This window comes from Phymastichus coffea, unplaced genomic scaffold (genome assembly GCF_024137745.1).
Source record: "Phymastichus coffea isolate CEN01 unplaced genomic scaffold, Cenicafe_Pcof_1.1 PCOF00095, whole genome shotgun sequence".
NCBI lineage: Eukaryota > Metazoa > Arthropoda > Insecta > Hymenoptera > Eulophidae > Phymastichus > Phymastichus coffea.
In genome coordinates, this window is record NW_026706906.1 from 423,372 (window position 1) to 445,156 (window position 21,785).

At 34.4% G+C, this 21,785-nt stretch overlaps 2 protein-coding genes and 1 pseudogene across 2 annotated transcripts; all 3 read left to right on the forward strand.

Annotated features, from left to right (window-relative positions):
- The first annotated feature begins 910 nt into the window (after positions 1 to 910).
- Positions 911 to 9,417, forward strand: LOC131669619 (ER membrane protein complex subunit 1-like; annotated as a pseudogene).
- Positions 9,167 to 13,498, forward strand: LOC131669611 (brahma-associated protein of 60 kDa). The gene is made up of 8 exons (XM_058944613.1): positions 9,167 to 9,182; positions 10,664 to 10,795; positions 10,993 to 11,169; positions 11,253 to 11,422; positions 11,652 to 11,997; positions 12,071 to 12,268; positions 12,337 to 12,595; positions 12,662 to 13,498. The coding sequence occupies exons 3-8, from the start codon at positions 11,056 to 11,058 to the stop codon at positions 13,066 to 13,068; spliced, it is 1,494 nt and encodes a 497-aa protein (XP_058800596.1). The 5' UTR covers positions 9,167 to 9,182; positions 10,664 to 10,795; positions 10,993 to 11,055; the 3' UTR covers positions 13,069 to 13,498.
- Positions 13,499 to 13,862: 364 nt separating this feature from the next.
- On the forward strand, positions 13,863 to 15,868 carry LOC131669614 (splicing factor 3B subunit 4). Its single transcript, XM_058944618.1, has 4 exons — positions 13,863 to 14,142; positions 14,478 to 14,561; positions 14,621 to 14,895; positions 15,012 to 15,868. The coding sequence occupies exons 1-4, from the start codon at positions 14,109 to 14,111 to the stop codon at positions 15,744 to 15,746; spliced, it is 1,128 nt and encodes a 375-aa protein (XP_058800601.1). The 5' UTR covers positions 13,863 to 14,108; the 3' UTR covers positions 15,747 to 15,868.
- Positions 15,869 to 21,785: the final 5,917 nt, after the last annotated feature.

The following is a 21,785-nucleotide window of genomic DNA, read 5'->3' on the forward strand; positions in this document are numbered from 1 at the left end:
CTCAGTCTCTCATTCTCTCACTCTCGCGTGCGCGCTTTTCCTGTCCTATCATTTTTCTATCTTTTGCTTACTGTCTCTCTCTGTCTTCTTCTCTAGATTACTCTCTCTCGCTCTATCACTCGCATGCGCGCTCTTCTTCGGTCAACTCTCTCTCTCTCTTCTTTCACTCTATTACTCGCGTGCGCGCTGATTTTCGGTCAACTCTCTCTCTCTCTTCTTTCTGTCTATCACTCGCGTGCGCGCTCTTCTTTGGTCAACTCTCTCTATCTCTCTTCTTTCACTCTATTACTCGCGTGCGCGCTCTCTCGATTACTCTCTCTCTCTTTTTCGTTCACTCACTTGCGCGCACTGTATTGGCGCTATTACTGATACTACTCACTCTGCTTCTTCTGCTCGGCTCAACCGTTGCTATTCGGTTCGGCTGCTGCTGCTTGACTCGGATGCAGTTGCTCGCCGAGGTTACGCACGCGTCGTTAGTCCGGGCTCCGCCGATGAATCTACACACACCGGTGTCGGGCGGCGGGAGTGTCGCTGAGCGCGATCCAGCCGAGCACCAACAAACAACGACACAGCGGCACTCACATGCGCATGCTGGCACACCCGGCGCGAACCCTAAAGCAAAACGATGGTGGCGAAGCCCCACATCACTTCTCGTCCGAAAACTCCAACGCAAAAACTACCAACTACCAGATAAACGTCGGTACGCATGTTCATGTACTTGGTCAACCGTTGCCATACTGCCGATCTTTCGTTCTTTGTTACACGTTCGTCGGATGCACACATAGCTTGCGCTCTCTCCGTCTCTCTCGCTCTCCCGTATAACTCTTCGTCCTGCTCCTGGTCGATCCGTCTGTCGCTCCTCGTTCCACCAATCCACTTGTTCGCTTCACCTTAAACAGAGAAAACAAACATGAAAGTGTACACAAATACACTATCAGTCCGAATGCTACAAACAGAACGAGAATGTGAGAGAGAAGCCGGCGAGCCGGAATTCTCCGTTATTATTTTTATTTGCGAATGTATGGTTTATATTTATTTTTAAAATTACTAAAATCGATTTTTATTAGGGAAATCCAGCAGAATGTCCAAAAACTTCTAGATCGCCAAGAGTAAGACATTTTCAAATATGATATAAATTTAAATGTACAGTATATATAAGAGAATTAATGTTCGTTTAATTTAGTGAGCTGGAAAAGGATATGAAGAATATAAAGGATCAGCTTACATGTACATTTTTCTTAATACAATTAATAAAAAGAAACGATGAGCCATCTAATAAACAAATTAATTGTAGAAAACAGCAAGACCTATTCCACCGTTCGAAGACTCGTGATCGGCGATCAAAATCGAGACCAAAACGTCTTGCTTGCCTCCCTTTTAAGACTGTCGCTGACATCCAAGGCTTTGAAGACATCAGCCATGAAGTTTTCGATGATGTATGTATAAATATTATAGCAGTATTTTTGTAACTTTACATTTCATTTTTTTTTTACAGGTTTCTTATTTCCATTATTTAGGTGGATTCAATCTTAGAGATTGTATCTCTAAATATTTATTAGAGTCGTTTGACATCAACGAAAATTTATTGGTTGGCGTCATTTACAAAAGCCAAGGAACTAGTCAGTTCAAGTTGAAAGGGACGATATTTTTTATGCTTGTATAGGTAAATATATCATATACGAGGTGGCGATAATTATATAACTCTAACAAACAATTTACCTTTTGTTACGGATCGAAAAAAGTAGATGTCCACAGCTGTGGAACGTCTGCTCGGAAGACACCAGCAATCTTTCTACCTCGGTTACGCGTTGAACAACGTGCGATAAACCGTGATTCATGACGCGGCGCGCCAGAGAAAACCCGAATTTTCTTCTTCGGTAAGAGGCCTTAGACAGTAAAGTATATGCGAAGCGCTAGCGACTCGATACGTCAAAACATGTGCATCGCGCGTTGCGACAAAAAAAAAAAAAAAATTAAGTCTGCGCGCGATGGTGGGAAAGTGTGTCGTCGCGACCATCCGCCTCCGCCGTAAATACATGTCAGAAATTGATTGAAACGGCCACTCTCCATGGCTTCGCTCGTTTGACGAGCATGGCTGCTATTGGGCAGATCCAGGGCCGTACGCTACAGCTCGGGAAGGAGATACGGGCTGTGCCACTTCCCGAGGCTGCCATGACCTACGGCAGATGATTTTTTTTGGTCTTACGGCCCGGCAATAACATAAGGGTTATTCCCGGGGCCGCCCGGCGAACCACGAGCGAAGCGGAGGGAAGTGCGACACTGGCCTCCTTCAGACCTCATTTATCTACGCCTATGCAAAAAATGACAAGGAGAGGGAAAGCCGAGTGAATGAAGCGGGGAGTGGAAAAAAAGCGACGACACTCTATCCTGACCTCTCGAGCAGTGCAGTCTTGTTCACGCGTGCGATTAATTCAAAAACCTTATAGCTGACCTTGTGAAATAAAATTAACAAAAAAACAATAAGGTAGTTGCTTATTCTTGCTCTCCTGTCCCCAATACCTTTCTATTTAAAATTATAAACTGTTATATAATATAAGAAATTATATTAAAGATATTATTTACAGAGGCAATAAACAGGAATCCGAATTTCAAGGGGTTTACCAAAGGAGAGGTTGATTTGACTTTTATATGATTAAGGGTTTAAAAAGTCTGAAAGAGCGTTCACGACGTTCCAAACAGAATGCTATCTTTCGAAATCGATGGCTCAACGTAAATTTGAGAATCCTAATGTCGACAATTCGGAAGGTAATCAATTAAAATCACAGTTCATTCCCCTGTTTTCTCTGTTCTATAATTCATTTTATCAACTATTTTTCCTCATAAATAAACTCCAAGAATAATTCATTAATTACTGTTTGTAAATTCTTTTTTTAAAATATTTTTGCAAATGTGAATTTTACATTTAAGCTTCGTATATTTATCTATCATTTAAGATCACAGATAAATTAAATAAATTTTTTTCTCGCTAACAGGATGAAAAACACCAGAATAAATCGTATTAATCCTTAAAGGCTCAAAATGGCATAAGCGGTACACTGGTATTTGAGGCTTTGTAACTCACGCTATCGGTGACTAAAAAAATTGAGAGTGACATGTTTCGAAAACTCAAAACTTACCCTTACCGATGGTGTAGATGAAATTGCTCTAAAAAAATATTAATTATATAAAAATCAGTTTCTTTAAAAAAAAACATGAATTTTTTGCTTTTTTTTTAAATCAAATTTTAAAAGATTTCTTCATATGTCATCGAGCTGGAACCTTTTTAGCTGGTGGAGTAAATGTCTGAACTTTGAGAATCCATTGTTCAAGATTTAATTTTTCACTTTCATCTTTATCAAAATTATGTCTATTACGTTTATGATTTTTTTTCTCAGCAAACATGTACAAACCGGCAAAATTACCTAGAATAAAAAGTTCTTAAAATCACTCAAAGAATACGTTCAAATTTTTTAAAAACGTTTCAAGTAACTTTTCAATTTTTTGCAAATGTCCAAATTATCGCAAAATAAAAAATTTGTCAAAAACAGTTCGAAAAACTGTATATGTATTCTTTGACTATTTCCAAGCACTTTTTATTCTTAGTAATTTTTCTCCTAAATCTATTGCTTTCGAGGAAAAAATATTCACATCTAGAACTACCATGATCTTTGAGAATTTTTTCTTTGAAAAAACTAGATTTAGAAGAAAAATTACCAAGAGTAAAAAACGCTACAAAGGTTGTGAGGAAGTCGTCAACTAATCTCAAAGTGATGGTTGAGAGACCTAACTTTTCCTATCTCAGGACGACTGACGATGTCGCATTGTCATATTTTTCCTTCTTACAGGTTCAACTCAATAAATTACTCTAAACCTATTTTATTTGTAAAGCCTGAAATACTCTTCGTTCGCATAACTAGCCTTCTCAAATATCATAATTGAAGGGATCATTGTAATAGTATCGGATTTTGGTGGTGCGACTTGAAAATAACCGACTTCGTTATTACTAATGAGCCATTTGCGCTAGTCACTATTGGTTCAGCAATTAATCATTGAATAGTCTGCTTAATCTAGCGCTCATTATCGGCATTCCAAACTCGAACAAAACTGAAGAAAAAACGGTCACCAGCAAACTGTTTCGCGACCCATAACATATTTCCGTAGTATTTTGACGCGTTGTATTCATCTCTCTCTCTCTGGCGCTCGTTATAATGAATAGAAGAAATTAGATTCAATTGAAAATCATCAAAGTCACCGGAAGGCTGTATTTAGATAAGTGTTATTTATTTTGTCTTATTCAATTTCATTTAAAGTTATTTAAAAAAAATGATACTTTGTGGTTTTTTTTAGAATCCTATTAATTAAGTAGGAGTAGAAGATTTCTCCATGTAAGCTGTGGCCTTGTACACGTTTATTACATTTTTATTTCTCTACAATATTTATTTTGATAATTTATTGCCAATGGTATTCTGCATATTTCTGCCAATTATTGTTATTTTCTTATATAATTAATTATATTAAATTAATTGTGATATTTATTAACTTAATAATATTTAGATTATTCAGTACATGTACATATATACATTATCATTTGTACAACAGTGTTCATTCCTTAAATCTACAGAATCACTCAATTTAGTTCTTTCTCAATTCTCACCGATATATCAAGTATAATCCAAATTGCATGTATGATTCTATCATAATTCAATAAGCAAACCTTATACCTATGATTGATTATCTATGTAGTGCATTTAATTAAAAAGTTTTGAATTAGTTTTATTAAAACCTATTCATAATTTGATGAATAATCTTACTAATTTCAATAAAAAATATTTCATCATTCATTTTTATTCCAGGAGACAAAATTATGTAGGAAAAATGAAGTTTGCTAGTTTTGATACTGTTTCAATGGCTAAAAAAGTAGTTGTTACAACTGAAGAAAATGTTATTGCAGCTTTAAGTGTTAAAATAGGTATTTTTATATTCAAATTTAATAGTTTGAATAATATGTTTGTTAGAATAAATTGAAAATTGACATATATATCGTAACGTAAGACAACTATTATGGAGGATAGTACTAGAAAAAGGATGTGCTGGTCGCATACAAGCATTCAGTAATGTTACAAGTGGAGAATTGATTTCAGTGAATGGTGGTGTCCCAGCTTTAGTCTGTTATTGCAATTTAGCTACTGAACATATAATAAATGAATGGACATTAGCAGAACAAAATTGAGACAGGTATTAGTTTTTCTCATAATTCACTCAATTTATAATTTCAAACTAATTTTTATTAATCTGCTCTTCGACTAATGATAAATAGATATGACAACTAATGAGTTTAATGCTACATGAATTTGAATATTTTATAATCCAATAAAAAAGTATTAAAAATCACTTTTATACATATTTTAATTTTGTAATGTTTATTTCAGAATTGATTCTCCATTTATATCTTATTCTACAGCAGGGCTTTACAATAGTGAAAGGTTTTACTTTGTCAATTTTTTTGCTGTGCACTATTAAATTTACAATTAATAATTGTATGATACACAGAATTTTTCACAAGTCTATATTTTTTCAATATCTTGTAATGAGATATTGATAGAATTTGTTTATATTACATGTTCGATAAAATATGCAATGCATTTTATGTGTATTTTCATAGGCAATTCAATCAAGTAATACTGTTGTAATGTTTGCAGGATTGAAGATGTTTAATGGTACATTAAGAATGGAACCTTACATCACATTCTACCAATTTATAATAATGGTATTGAGGTCACCTCATATCATAGTAAAACTGGAGAAAAATTGAAAAATAAGAAAATTTCTGCACCTTTCATATCTCAAGAAACCGAGTAAATATTTTATATCAAAATTATCTTAATTATTTTAAAATAGAGTTTTTTATTTATGGAGATAACTTATTACAGGTGTATTTGAGCAGCATCAAATTATGTTTGCTTGAAAGGAGAAAGCAATTTAGCACTATTGTTTTATATCAATATATTTGAACCTAAATCAGAGCCTCAATCAATAACAATTAACACTATATTTGGCACCAGTGTTCATGGATCTTACCAGTTTACACTATACTTCCAAGAAACATATCTGCAATATCTATTAGAACCGGCAGTAATAACAGAAAGCGCGTGGTATTATTTGAGAAAAGCCCTAAAATTATTTCACGAGATATGGATGGAGAGACTTTTTGTATGTTACTAATTTAGATAGCAAAAAAGTAATATTAGAGTCATCATATCAAAAGGTGAATATAAGAAACTAATATACGAATCTAGCGATGCAAGAAATATTGACTTATTTGATTCGAATAAATATTACATATTTTAGAATAAATGAAATTTGTTTTTAGATTACAAAAATTACCATAACTGAACTTAGCATAAATGAAGCTCAATCTGAAAAATTAGCATATGTAACAAATAGTTCACTATTTAAGCCTGCGATCATTGCGGCCGATTGTTCTTATCAATCACAACAAGCGTTAAAAAGGAAAACGTGTAGATTTTTACTCTCCTCTGAGGACAATATACTGTCAGTTTAGTCCAACAAAATATTATCTAGACTAGAGAGGAATCTATCTCACAAATATTGTAACCGTTGAAATTGTTGAGTTGCCAATGTCAGATCGTGATCAAGCACAATCAATATAATTTTAATTGTTTTAGTTAACCGTTAGATGAAATTCCGTCAATTTTGAGTTTCAAGTACATCTTTATTCTAATTCAATAAATCAATATATTAACTAACTTTCTTTTACGAATAGTTGCTGTCCGGTCATGATGTTACTAGTTCATGTAAGTAGCATATACGTGTAGGCGAATCAACATTTAAGTGTGGAGTTTGATTTTTCATTATGATTTTTTTATGAAAGCATAATTTTAAAAAGTTGAAATTTTTATCTTAAATTTTTCGTCAGCATGAGGGTTCTAGTGTTTATTAAGCGTTTGAAAATATTATTTTCAGGCTTTTGAGTATCAATATAAAATCAACTATATTGTTGAATTATTATTAGATAACAATATTTTCTTAGCTTGTTAACTCTTTACAAATAAATTTTTTATTAGTTTAATTTATTTAATTGTTTTAGTTTTGTCAAACGTTGAACTGACTAAATAAACTAATGTATTGCGTTCGCTAGGTTTTAATTTTTAAGTTATTGCAGTATTCTTTTGAGTTGTTAATATCTAAATTGTTGATTTATCTTCTCTTTTATAAGCAAACCAGATAAACGTTTTCATGCAAGGAACTTTGGGCTTTGAACCACAGTAATCAAATCAACAAGCCGATTTAGTTCGTGATAAATTTGATTTACATAAAGTGATTGTAGCTGTTATATCGTCAGGAAAGGTGAAACTGTTATATCAAACTTGAACGATAGATAAACTGATTTTAATTTTCGTGTGACTTATATTAACAATTTATTATTATAGCTGTATGGAATAGAGTCAACGAAAGATGAAATAATTTGGCAATCACGAGTCAATAACATCAAAGGCTTTTAACAAGATAGTTTTGTATGTTCAACGTGGAAGTAGGCACTTTCCGCATCCACCTCAGTGCGCATTGCTTGCAACAAGTAACGTAATTTTTTATTTTATCCGTATTTTCAATCGCGACCTCTAAAGTCGACGTAAAATTAAGAGTATTATTAATTTTTTGGACCACTGGAAATGGAATGATATATACTTTCAACCAATAAACGGACAGCTACTGGATAGACTGACAAAGTCAAATAACCAAATCAAGCAGTCAATTTTGTTACATGCATTAACCGATATTTTTCTACGTGGTATAGTTATTTTGGATGAGCACGACCGAGCGCACGTCTTTCCAGAAAGTGCAAGCGCTGTTGCAACTTCTGCTGGATGTACTACTTACATCTTCACTGCCGACAGAAAGACTGATGTATTGTCCGGATACTCGCTTACTTATAGCAACTCGCAGAATCTAATTGCTCACAAGGTGTGTAAAACTATTTAAAAGCTTAAAAGCTTCCATAAAGATTGTGATATATTTTTCAAAATTCATTGCCTTCGTATGAGAATTAGTTTTCTCGCCAAAGACGTTCAATCGAACGTGTTCACTCGCAGGGTCAAGTGTTGAGTAATCGGTCAGTTTTATACAAATATATCAATCCAAATCTGGTTGCTATCATGAATCAAGGAATAGATGATGCTTATAAAAGTTAATTTATTACATCTATAATAAAAAGGACTTTGCGAAAACTATTTATGTTTACTCAAAATCTTGTTTAATTATTTATAGATACTCTCAATTTGTATCTTCTTCATGTCGTACCTGGATCAATAATAATCAATAATAAGGGACCAGTACATACTATTCATTCCGAAAACTGGGTTGTTTATAGTTACTTTAACGATAAAAGTTGAAGAACGGAAATAGCTATGTAAAAAAGCTACGGAAAGAATTGTATGAGGGAAAAACTCAAAGCAATACTACAAGTAAATTGCTTAAAATAAAAATTGTTAGATCCATATCAATTCATATTTAACACTAACAATAATAATTTTATGTTGTAGCTTTCTCATTATTAACTAACACAAAGTGACCTATTGTGGAGAAGCAAGCTTTTATATTACATTTGTCAATTGATTCAATGCAAGAAACGATTAACGAGAAAGGAACTAGCAAACACATCCTAGGTGAATAATTTAATTTAATATCGAATTGTTCCACGATTTACTCTTCGATTTCAAATATTTCAACCGGAATGTTATTCATTCAGTTGCATTAGCAAATGGCGGAGTGTTGAAATTGCCCTGGATATTTGTAGACCCAAGAAGGCCAGTAAATCCTGAAATAAGGGAAGAAGGATCCCGAATTGCCGATACACATGGACGGCATTGTAAATTACAATCAGAGTGTTTCTAGGGTATCTGGAATTCATACTAGTCCTAGTGGTCTTGAAAGCACATGTTTAGCACATGTATACATAATAGAAAAAATAGTTATAGTTTATGAGTGGTATCGAAACATTGTTTATTAATAATTTGAATCAAAAAAACATTTTGTTATGTTTAATGAAGATTAATATTTGAAAAGAAAACTAGATGGCGTTAACTATAAGTTAGGTGGTAGCTCTGTTCAAGAAAAAGAGGGAGTTGAGTTTTGGTGCTTGAATGAGAAGGTCGCAATGTGACGTAAGAATTTTTAATTTAGGCAGTGTGCTGCGATATTTAAAAATATGTAGTTCAGTTGAACACTTTACTTTCTATAACTTATTTAATATTCATTAAATTAATGTTTAACTTTAAATTTGCTAAACATATCCATTATTGCCTAAACCTATATCACTTTATAATAATAATCTTATTATTACTATTCTTATAACTTTAAAAATTTTATTTACTTATTTGCTTACAGTTTTGTTTCTAATTGTCGTATCGAGATAAGACTTACAATATGAGATTTCTGTTAACATTTTTTACGAGGTTCAATATCTTTCGAAATTAAATTAATTTATTTTAACAACAATAATTTTCAGTGTTTGCAGAAATGTTAAAAATTATAAATGATTATATGTACTAGTCTTCTTTATCCAGTATATAACCATTATCATAACCGTATTCATTTATCCAGTATATAACCGATTATCATTTTTAATATTTCTGCAAACAATGTAAGATATTGTTGTTAAAATAAATTAATTTAATTTTAATAAATATCAATCCTTGTGTTAAATTTTATCATAAATCTAATGCCGCAAGGCTTATCTCTATACGATAACTAGAAAAAAAGATATAAACAAATACTAAATAAGTACTGCTTTTTCATTAAAATTATTAATAAACATTATTCTGATACCTCTCATAAACCAAGACTATTTTTCTCATTATTTACGCGTTCTTCCTCGACGAAAGTAAAAATAACGCGGTGTTCGGAAAAATATATATTTTTCGACACTCCGTGCGCAAAGTGCGTCTTTCCCGCACGCTCGGCAGAAAACGTGCGTTGAAAATCGCACTTTCCACACGTCGTATCAAAAAATACGGTACGGCACATGTTCGGGAAAGAGTTTCTCGTCTCGTGTCCCCTTCCACCCTCGCTTCGCTCGGGTGTAAACGCCACACGAGACCAGAATCTACTTTCCCGCACTTGTATCGTAATGTACTATTATTATTTTTTCGAACACCGTAATGACTGGACTATATATATGTATTATTTATATAGAAATTATTTATTATATTATCCATGAAAATAAAGATATAAATTTTTTTAATTATTTTAATAATTTAAATGTTTATAAAAAATAAAAAATAATAAATAAAATTTGAAAATTTTATTTAAAAACCAATAATAATAATAATATAATAATAATAATAATATACAGCATAAATTTTTTCAAAATGCCGTCACAATGCGTGCATTCTGCAAGCATTTCGTGCAACAAAACAGAAAGGCATAGTGTCGGCATAATTTCCGCACGCCGTGCCAAACGATTGTTACCATGTGTGCTGTCACAATGCAGGCACAATGAGCGTACGGCGTGGAAGGCACGGCGTGCTTGCAGAATGCGGATACATTTGGACGTCACGGTGCCGCGCATTCTGACGGTATAGTGCCGGCACTGTATTATCTGGAATTATAAGCTTCAAACCATTTTGCTTCACTTCGTTGGCAGTACTGCACCACGTTAGTATTAGTGCATTCATACAAGACCTCGGTTAAAGATATACGAATACGATTGATACATTGTCCTGCACTGTATACTACAGACCACAGTCACTACTTCCCCAAGCGTTGCAAAGCGTAGGTAAGTTTTTAGTTATCTTGATTATTCACCAACGAATTATTTGTTCACAATTAAACTTGTGGTAAATACTCATTTAATGTGATGTCTAGTTACCTGATTTTTCCGGGTGACTTCAAATTTTCAGTTTATGAACTGTGCATGATGCTCTGTGCTTTATTATAGAGATGTTAACATTTGTTATATTTCAATGGTCTTAGATTTTCTAGCTGATCCATTAACCTTTGCTATCAAGTTAATAAGGAAATTGGTAATCTGCAAAAATGGCACAGCGGTTTCCTGTGCCAAATGCAGCCAGCAATGGGCCACCACCACAGCGATACCCATCACCATCTGTACCACCAAACATGAGACAGTATTCCAGTCCTAATTTTCCTGTAAGTTGTTAGTTATACTTGATAAGAATCAGTGACATAGCTAGAATTTTACTTACTACTTTTTGCTTTCATGCAAAAACAAGATGCAACAGAGGACAGGATTTACACCTCCACCTCAAATGGGTTCAGGACCTGGTCCAGGTATGATGAGGCCCAATCAACCTTATTCTAATATGAGACAGGGTCCCATGGCTACCCCTCCTGGTGGTAAAAGAGGTGCTGATCAACGTATACCAATGTCACAACAAAAACCGTAAGAGTATCATTACTAGAAATTTTTCTCATCATTCATTAACTTCTTTTTTAATAATAAATATATTTTATTCATTCAAAATTATATCTGAGTTATATTATTTTTATTTTTTTATATGTTTGATTTGAAATAAATCTCATCAACCTCATCATGGTGACATCATCACCAAAGTTTTTCAAAGTTTCTTTTAATTTTATGAATTCGTTACTTTTCGTGAAAACTTATCTAGGTATTTTTGGAACAGCGATTTTTCACATTCTACGTCTAAAAAGAAGAAAAAGTTAGCTGACAAAATCCTACCTCAAAAAGTACGTGATTTAGTACCTGAATCACAAGCTTACATGGATTTACTTGCATTTGAAAGAAAGTTAGATGCTACAATAATGAGAAAGCGACTAGATATTCAAGAAGCTTTAAAACGTCCTATGAAACAGAAACGTAAATTAAGGATTTTTATTTCAAATACGTTTTACCCAGCAAAAGAAGCAACTGAAAATGAAGAAGGTTCAGTGGCTTCATGGGAGCTTAGAGTAGAAGGAAGATTATTAGATGATAATAAAAATGATCCCAACAAGGTTAGCTGATTGAATTTTCAAAAAATTCAAAACATCTTGTCTATATCAGCTCATTTTGTTCTATTTTTTAAAGGTCAAGAGGAAATTTTCTTCTTTCTTCAAAAGCTTGGTAATTGAATTGGACAAGGATTTGTATGGGCCAGACAATCATTTAGTTGAGTGGCATCGTACTTTAACAACGCAAGAGACTGATGGCTTTCAGGTGAAAAGACCAGGTGACAAGAATGTTCGATGTACGATACTACTGCTTCTTGATTATCAGCCTCTACAGGTATATCGAAAACTTTGAATAATAACAATAATTATGTTGATTTTAATTTCTTTATTTTTCATTTCTAGTTCAAACTCGATCCTCGATTAGCGCGCTTATTAGGAGTTCACACACAAACAAGGCCTGTTATTATATCAGCACTTTGGCAGTACATAAAAACACACAAACTTCAAGATAGTCACGAGCGTGAATACATTAATTGTGATAAATATTTGGAACAAATTTTTGCATGCCCAAGGATGAAATTCGCTGAAATTCCTCAACGATTGAATCCACTTCTTCACCCACCTGATCCAATCGTTATTAATCATGTGATTAGTGTAGAAGGTAATTCACAAAATTCTCAAAATAATAATAATTTGCTTGCTTAAAGAAAATTTATTTCAATTACAGGTACAGAAACTAAGCAAACTGCTTGTTACGATATCGACGTCGAAGTTGACGATACATTGAAGACGCAAATGAATAATTTTCTGTTGTCAACTGCAAGTCAACAAGAAATTCAAAGCCTTGACAACAAAATTCATGAAACAGTTGAAACAATCAATCAGTTGAAAACCAATCGGGAATTTTTTCTTAGCTTCGCAAAGGATCCACAACAGTTCATCAATAAATGGATTATATCGCAAACAAGAGATCTCAAGACTATGACCGACGTTGTTGGAAATCCGGAAGAAGAGCGACGAGCAGAATTCTATTATCAGCCATGGGCTCAAGAAGCAGTATCTCGATACTTCTACACAAAAGTTCAACAAAAGCGAGCAGAATTAGAACAAGCTCTTGGTATAAGAAATTCCTAAGGATAGGAGATATATTATCGACGACAATCAACGCCGATTCTATTATATGTAATTCTATCTTTTTATATAGAGTTTTAAAATAATTTTAATACAGCTTTCGCCTTTATTAAACAAGCAATTTTGTATTAAATTGAAGATCTAAAATATGGTTCATAAGTTGGAACACTTGATTAAATAGATCTTTGTAAAATAAATTCAATTCAATTTTTGATTTGTAATTGTCTGCATCACAGCGGGAAAACTTGCGCAATGGAAGAATAAAAAAGCAGTCATTCAAATACACATCTGACTATTAGTTTTTCCAGTACTAGACATACTTTTAATTAAAATATGTATTTATGATATGCCTCAAATTAAATTTTAATTCTTATGCACATCGACAACCACTTGATAAGATTAGTGTGAACCCGTTTTCTTTTTTAGAACAGAAACTTGAAACACTATAAAAAACTTAGACATTGGAAATAAACCAAATAGTTTTCTTTCATAGTAAAAAGTATGATACTATGTTTATTATAATGAAATTTGTTTCAAAGACAAGGACGCTTTTTAATTTTTTGCTTTTTTTAATTTTTTATACTTCTTTTTCTTTAAATTCGGATCGTTAAACTAAAGTATTTCATTGAACAATTTGATTGCTACAATTATTTAACAATTAAGAATGTTAATAAATACGACATTTATGATAATTAATTTAATAATACTTAAGAGTTTCAAAGCTAATAACATAATAAATTCCGAAAAGTGTTTTAACGATTTCAAATACAATTTTCATATTTTACACTTCATCGATAAAAAATTTGGATTACAAAAATTACACAACCGACCCGTTCGAATTTGAATCGACGTATCCTAATTACGTAATTTATAAACCACTAATACTCTAAACTATGTAAACTACTTTTCTTTTAGTTCATCTATAACTTTTCCCTCTTAGTTTTTTAATTAAATCTGCTACCAAATTAAAGTTACCGATTGAGTTTGAGCACTATTATCGCATACGTCAGTAAAACAAAATAAGTTGAACCTCAACCGCAATAATGGCGGCCGGTCCGATAGCAGAGCGTAATCAAGGTATTTATTATTATTAAAAAATAAAAAAATCGTATATAAATGTAAGAAATCTGTAGCTAAGATAACTTCATAATATTTATAATTGAAATCTTAACTCATAAGTATTCAGTACATGTGAAATGTTGAAATTATTGTATAACCTATAAATATTTTTTGTTTTTGAAATATTAGTAAATATTAACAATTTATGTTGAAATTTATGTTAAATAAAATGGAATATATATTACATTAATTTCATATTTAATATTCTTTTTGATGCGCAACCAAAATATATTTTGTTATACTGCAATTCACAAAAATTCAAAATAACCTATAACGTATAACTTTGTTTACAGATGCCACAATCTATGTTGGAGGATTGGATGATAAAGTTAGTGAATCTCTCCTTTGGGAGTTATTTGTCCAGTCTGGACCTGTGGGTGAGTAATTTATATCCACTCAAATTAGAGTTAAACTAATTACAAACTTTGTTTTACAGTTAATGTCCACATGCCAAAGGACAGAGTCACTCAAACACATCAAGGGTATGGATTTGTTGAGTTTATGGGGGAGGAGGATGCCGATTATGCAATAAAAATAATGAATATGATCAAGTTGTATGGTAAACCTATTCGAGTTAACAAGGCTAGTGCCCACCAAAAGAATCTTGATGTTGGAGCCAATATTTTTATTGGTAATTTAGATCCAGAAGTAGATGAAAAACTACTATATGACACATTCAGTGCTTTTGGAGTGATTTTGCAAACACCAAAGGTATGTTGAATTTTCTTACTCTCTTTAACTTATTTTTATTTCTGGCAGATTAGAATCTTAGTTTTTATCATTTTTCTATAACTTCTGAGTAAAATCAAATATAAAACAAATTTCAGATTATGCGGGACCCTGAAACGGGAAATTCGAAAGGTTTTGCTTTTATCAACTTTGCGTCATTTGATGCTAGTGATGCTTCAATAGAAGCAATGAATGGTCAGTACCTCTGTAACCGACCAATATCTGTATCGTACGCTTTCAAAAGAGATGCCAAAGGCGAACGTCACGGTAGTGCAGCGGAACGTCTGTTGGCCGCGCAAAATCCACTCAGTCAAGCTGACAGGCCTCACCAGCTGTTTGCTGATGCACCTCCACTTATTCCGACGTCGATGCCACCCATGGGAATGGCAGCTCAACATCACATGATGCACGGCATGGTAATGCCACCACCACCTCCACCCACAGTACCGGCAATGCCACCGATGGGCAATCCACCGCCACCACCGGTTCCACCACCACCAGCAGGTTTCCCAGGCAGTATTCCACCGCCACCAATGCCGCCGATGCCCAACATGCCCTCGCAACCACCTTTACCACCCGGTATGCCTCCTCCATTGCCACCAATGCCGAGTCAGCAGAGAATGATGGGACCTCCACAATGGCCTCAACAAGGACAATTCCCACCTCCACCTCCACCTACGGGTGCGGCGCCACCACCACCTTTCCCTGGACAATTCCAACCACCGCTGCCCAGAGCTGCACCTCCAGCTTGGAGAGGACCACATCCACCACCACCGTTCCCACCGCGGGCGCCTCCACCTCCGCCTCCACCAACAGAGGGTGGACAATATTAAAACGAATTTTCGTAACTTGAAATGGATATCTTTATTTTCAAGAGAAAAGAGCTGCCGTGTTTAAAATGAAAGCGAATGTATATATTTTTTAATTTTATCATATCTAGTAAATTGACTAAGGTTTTTACAAATCATAATTTAATCTTTTTCTTTCTTGACCTAATTACATTGTTATAGTCGTGCCAAAGTTTCATTTCCCTTTCATTAGAATTAAAATATACCAATCATTGTAATTATTTCATCAGGTCATAAGCAACGATTTAGGCGTGACGAAGCGTTAGTACAGTTATTACTCTATAGCCCTTTTTTTTCGCGCGGTAACGACTTTACACGCGCGTGTAGTTTTGCACCTGCTGCTGGGGTGTGCTCAGATTATAGAGTTGGGTCGATGATGTAGTAGGTAGTAGCGGGTCAGCGCGGCGAGTGAAAATATCGAGCGGCCACTGCCTGCGGTGCTGCGTGTCGCCTTTTAATGTATCTATGCCAAAGCTAAAATGCCTATATATCGATTGTTTCACACAGGCGACCGTGCGGCTCTTTCTCGCGTGTACGCCACAAACGCTCTCGTCTTTTCGCGCCGAGAACTTCGTCCCCTTGGTCTACGTCTCAGTTACAGTTTCGAACGGAAATTTTTCGCGTCCGAATGTTGAAGAGTGAAGTTTTATTCGTTCGCTAACTTGATCCAAGTGATTGCCGCTCAAAGATTGTACGTGGAAGTGACTACAAAACTGCAGAAATGATAGTTATCATAAGTATACAGTGAGTAGCAGTTGACGTGTAAGTGTCACATTTCTTTACCACATTGTAGCAAAACTTTGTTATTGCGCTTGAAAGTTACGTATTAATTGTGTTCACAGCGATTTGGTAAAACTTCAGTCAGGATGACAAAAATAATTCAATCGACAATTTGTACAGAATGCAAAGTCTTGCGTAAACATTGTATATTGGCAAGTCCTCGCGCATTATGCGAGTCGAGGATTATTTTATTACGCCGTGCGTAAACTGTTGTCTCTTTTACGATGAATGCACTTTATTGTTTCATCATCGAAACATACATACAATTTTCTATTGAATTTCGCACTGAGCTCATCTTAACTTTTGAATTTACATTGGAGTGCCTGCAACGCGAATGAATTTCTGGAACGTTAAGTGTCTAAAAATATAAATAAAAGTGCGTTTCATGGATGCATTGTAATAATACATTAGAAATTCACGTTTGAATTAATCTACGATCGAAACCTATCTATACGATCTACTTGTACATGTATTCAGGTTTACGCACTACTATATCAGAATAATTGATTTGCCGTCTAAAAATATTTTTTCATATTATCCTACTACACGTACAAAGATGATTGAGTGACTGAAGATACTTTGCGGATCATGATAATTAACTTTTAAAATAAAAATAAAAAAAGAAACAAAGTTTTCTATCGATGCGCGAATATTTCAAGTTCAGAATGCCGCTTTGAAAAGTGAAATGTCAGTGCTTGGCGTGTTGATCATTTTTCACTTAAAATTTCAGCATTTCGAAGAGTCCAGGATGCTCACACATACCGATTAGCAGTGATCGGCAGCCGGGTGCATTCTAAAGTTACATAAAGCGATGTTGTTGCAAAGATGTCTCGTTTGTCATACGAGTGCGACAACTCCACGAAGGGAAATAACGACGATGATTCCGTGAGCAAACCATTTCCATGTGCTCCCGACAAATACTGCTTCTATTGTTGTTGCAACCCTCAGTGTTGTTTCGTTATACAAAGACGACCGGGCAAGCATTTCTGGGAGGCTTGGTACTTTTGGCTCGGTATCGCGTTGCTTGTCATCATTATACTATCCACTGTGAGTTGATTTTTTGACACTTTTTTATTTTCAATTATCTATACAAGTATAAGATTATTCGGTGAGAGTATGGGTGATTTCGTAAACTCACTTTTTTTACTGGACAATCTAGATTTAGAGCTTTGATACCATGCGTTATAACATATTAATTTCCTTGGTTGCGGACGATAACCTGGATGATAAGTTTGTCATTCCATGTCGACGAAATTATAACTCTGGCCTTTCCTGTTTTATGAAAATTAGCTGTTCGATCACCAGAAAATTTTGTATTAATTGCCACGTGATTTTCCATATAATTAAGCATCTTATACAACAATACTGGTCACTGCAATGTTAGAAAATTTTACATTAAAATCCGTTTGTTTTACTTTCATCGATAGAGAAAAGTCAAATATTGATTTCACGCTAAACATTAGCTATCGAGCTTTTATTTTCATAAAATATTTCGATGTCCTTAACAGACAAAGCAATACAAATACTAAGAGTCGAAATCACGGTTTCTCTTTAAGTATAAGTGAACGAATACCCATCAAATGATAGCACTGAGTCATTGAAAGTTTCACGAGACACATCCGCATGTTTCATTTGCATAAATTGATGATTGAATTGATGACGTTTAATTGTGGTTCAATTTCGCATCAACGCGCACCATTATGAAAGATAAATGTAATCAAGTAAATGTCTTCACTACCAGTTCGTAATCAAACAAATTGAGTTCTCTTCATTAAAAGAGTATCGTTAACCAAGTATACACTTATCCAATCGATCGCTATTATCTTTAGCTTACAGTACTATATTTTCCAAACTAAAAGAAGAACCCAATCAACTTAAAGAAATAAATTGTCAACTCTCATCCATGACTTACTAAACAAAAAAAACATCTGTCCTTTGTTGCACAACGAAAAAAAAGATAGGAACGTACGTCGTGACCAACTGCAAGCAGAATCTTCAAGCTATCGGCTATGGAGGTTGGAACAATCGAAATTCAGCTTCACGTCGCCAGCAGCGGCAGCAGCAGCAGCATCAGGCCAACAGAAATGAGATTTCCATAAACATAATACCGACCTCAGCGGCATTGCAGGCCCATCGGAAAATTATGTTTGTCGCTCCGCAACCAAGCTGCACTCATCTCAGTAAGTTGCATTGTTTTACGTCTTCTGAATAAACATGTCGATTATATTCATTGAGATGAACGCTCAAACGCCTGTGTGTGCACACATTGATTTTTGTGCTTGTTAATTATGCAGATTGCAGCGACACGTTTGAAGCTTTCGTCCTCATTTTCTGATAATACATTCGAGATTTTAACAGTTCATAATGATGTCATTGATGTTTCATTTGTACGTGAATGTTTGCTTTGATCAAATATTCATAGCGTTCATTTGTGAATGTATATATTATTCTTTATTTGCTGATGGATATAACATCGTTGTAACGCTACAACTTTCTAGTAAATAATGTTTTGGATAGTAATTGTGAATCGGAAATTTCATTAGCACAATTTATTTAAAACCATATTCTAGAAATAACTTGCTATAATTAGGGTATTTGAATGATTTTTTGATCGATTTTACCGTAATGACCATCTAAAGATAGCTTAGCGTTGACGTCACTGATCGTTTTAATCAAACATTTTCATGCCACCACTTCAGATTAGCAATAAAATCTGTTATCGACGTATTGTTTGAACGTCGAGTGGTCCGAAATTACTCCAAATAACAGTAATTTCGTAACAAAGTACTTATAGTGATTTTTACGGCATACCTCATGATTGTATAAAACGATTTTGCCAGGAAAAAAAAAACACTTTCGTTTCGGCATTTTCAATTTTATTGCGAAGATCCGCGGCTTAGCCGTAGAGAATAAAAAAACTAACATATAATTTTTTTTTTTTTGCGTAGCACCAATCGTAGCATGACCATCAGCAAAACCAGCAGCAACAACTGTAGCAGCGCCATGGGACCTTCGCCTTCGAAACACGTCAGTTGGCCTTCAGTATCAACTAGCCGAGATCGTAAAAGCCAACGAGCGATACTTGCGGCACACCGAAAGCTTCGCGCCGCCAAGCCTTGGGAGTATGAGAAGAAGAACAACGAGCATGGACCCGCGGTGCGCAAACGACGGCTTTCGTCGTCAAAACTCTTCCACCGACGTAAAGTCTATGATTACGTTACTCGGGCCGAGTCTCTCTTTTTTCCTGCCATTGTTTGACAGAAAAACAGCGTAATGATAGACTTTTTGAAAATGCCCTGTGCGCATTCCCGCCTCACGAGAAAGTAAAAAAAGAAGAAAAGAAAACGAGGATAATTTGGATTAAGAGCAGCTTGCTTAAAGGTCGCTGTGTCTCTGCTTATTCGTCGGCTTTTATTGTTTCTCGGATTGCTCAGAGCCAAGCACATTAAACTTCTGTGCGCTTCTTATGCATTCGCGTGGCTCGTTTGCTTGCGCGCGCAGCGATTAGCAAACAAATAGCTTGTTTTGCTGCTGCCGGGGCAAGACTATGTTGTTTCAGGGATGCCTCGATGCTCGATGGCGCCGTCTCAGCTCTTTCGCTATATATCTGTCTTCGTTAGTTGGCCACCGGCATTCCAAATTTCATATATGATTGGAATCACTGAAGCATCGGTTCTACTTTTAACCTATGAATTTGCGATGATAATTTGCCTTAACAAGAAAATTAGAAAATCGTAAGTAACGCATACCCAGGCAATGGCAATGAAAAATACTAATTGAATTTAGAATTGAGCAGGTCAGATGGGGTTGAGCCAGAAAAATTCAAAGTCTTATGTATAATCTTGGAAAATTGATCATACTAGACATTTTTGACCATTTTTAAGTACTCCGTAAAAGATTATTAAATCTACGCAACACAATGTCACCGTTTGTACAGTGTCTTCTTTACTGAAAATATTGAGTCTCGCACTTTTCTGAAAGTTGAAGTTAACGAAAATGATTATGAAAGGACTCATTTTTTATTTTTCAAGATTTGCTTTGGAACGAGCGAAGTACTTTCTAAATAATTTTTTTCACGCTTAAAATAGTAAAATAGTAATATACCATTTCAACAAATTTTCCAAAAATTTTTTAATAAAATTTTAAAAACTAATTTTGAAAGACGAAAAAAAAAATTGATTAAAACATTGCCCCGCTTGATCCAAAGTGCAAACTCTAACGAAGAAAATGAGCTCTCCCAATACGGTTTTCCTTCACTTTCATTCTTACAAAAACGTGGTAAACATTTTTTTTTTTTTAATTAAAAAAACGTTATATAAACGGTGACTTTCTTGGATGTAGATTGTAGATTTTAAGACGCTTGGCAAAGAAAATCAAAACTTTTACAAATAGTTCAAGATGTAATTAGTTTCAATACGATTTATTCAATATGATTCTAATATCATAATAACTAAAACTTTCAATTTCCCCTGTTCAACCTCATTTGATGTCCGTAAAAGAATAAACCGAAATTGCAAATTTTATAACATATTTTAATCGATAGATTAAGCATAACAAAAAATCATTACACGTAAAAATCCAAATTATTAAGGTACAACTGATCCCAGCAGTGCAATCAATTCACAAGTAAAAAAAAGCAAAACAGAGACAAAGAATCTGACAAGAAATACATGTCCAAACAATTAGCTGACGCAATTAAGTTTTAATTGATAATCGGTAGCCGCTTTGTAAGAGATCCACGGCTATGTACAAGGCAAGGGATGAAGATCGGTATAAGAATGAAAAAGAGAAGCCCTCTTGGAATGGGCGTAACTCCCATTAGCGATTAAAAGAAGGACACGCTGTATGCCTGTCGCGCTGCCTGAATACCTGAGCGAACGCTGCCGCGTCCCTCACGGGATCGGCGAACGAACGGCTCAAATGTGCTTTAATCTCATAAATGAAATTGTGCAGAATATATACTTGCTGATGAAACAGAGATGTAAAATATATGTACCGGCATGATTTACACTGCGCTCGTTATATTTCAGAAAAATTCATTTTTTATTCTTTCATTCTTGTTGAGAAGAATTGCTATATACTGGTATGGTTTGTATGGTTTTCGCACAGATATTATGGTTATTGGATTGTTTTTTTTTAATTTCCATATATCGAGCAGCATAGTTCTACATATGAACTAAAAATGATTTTAAATTATAAAAATCTAATATATATCATTCTTTTAACATTTGGATTCGAAATTTG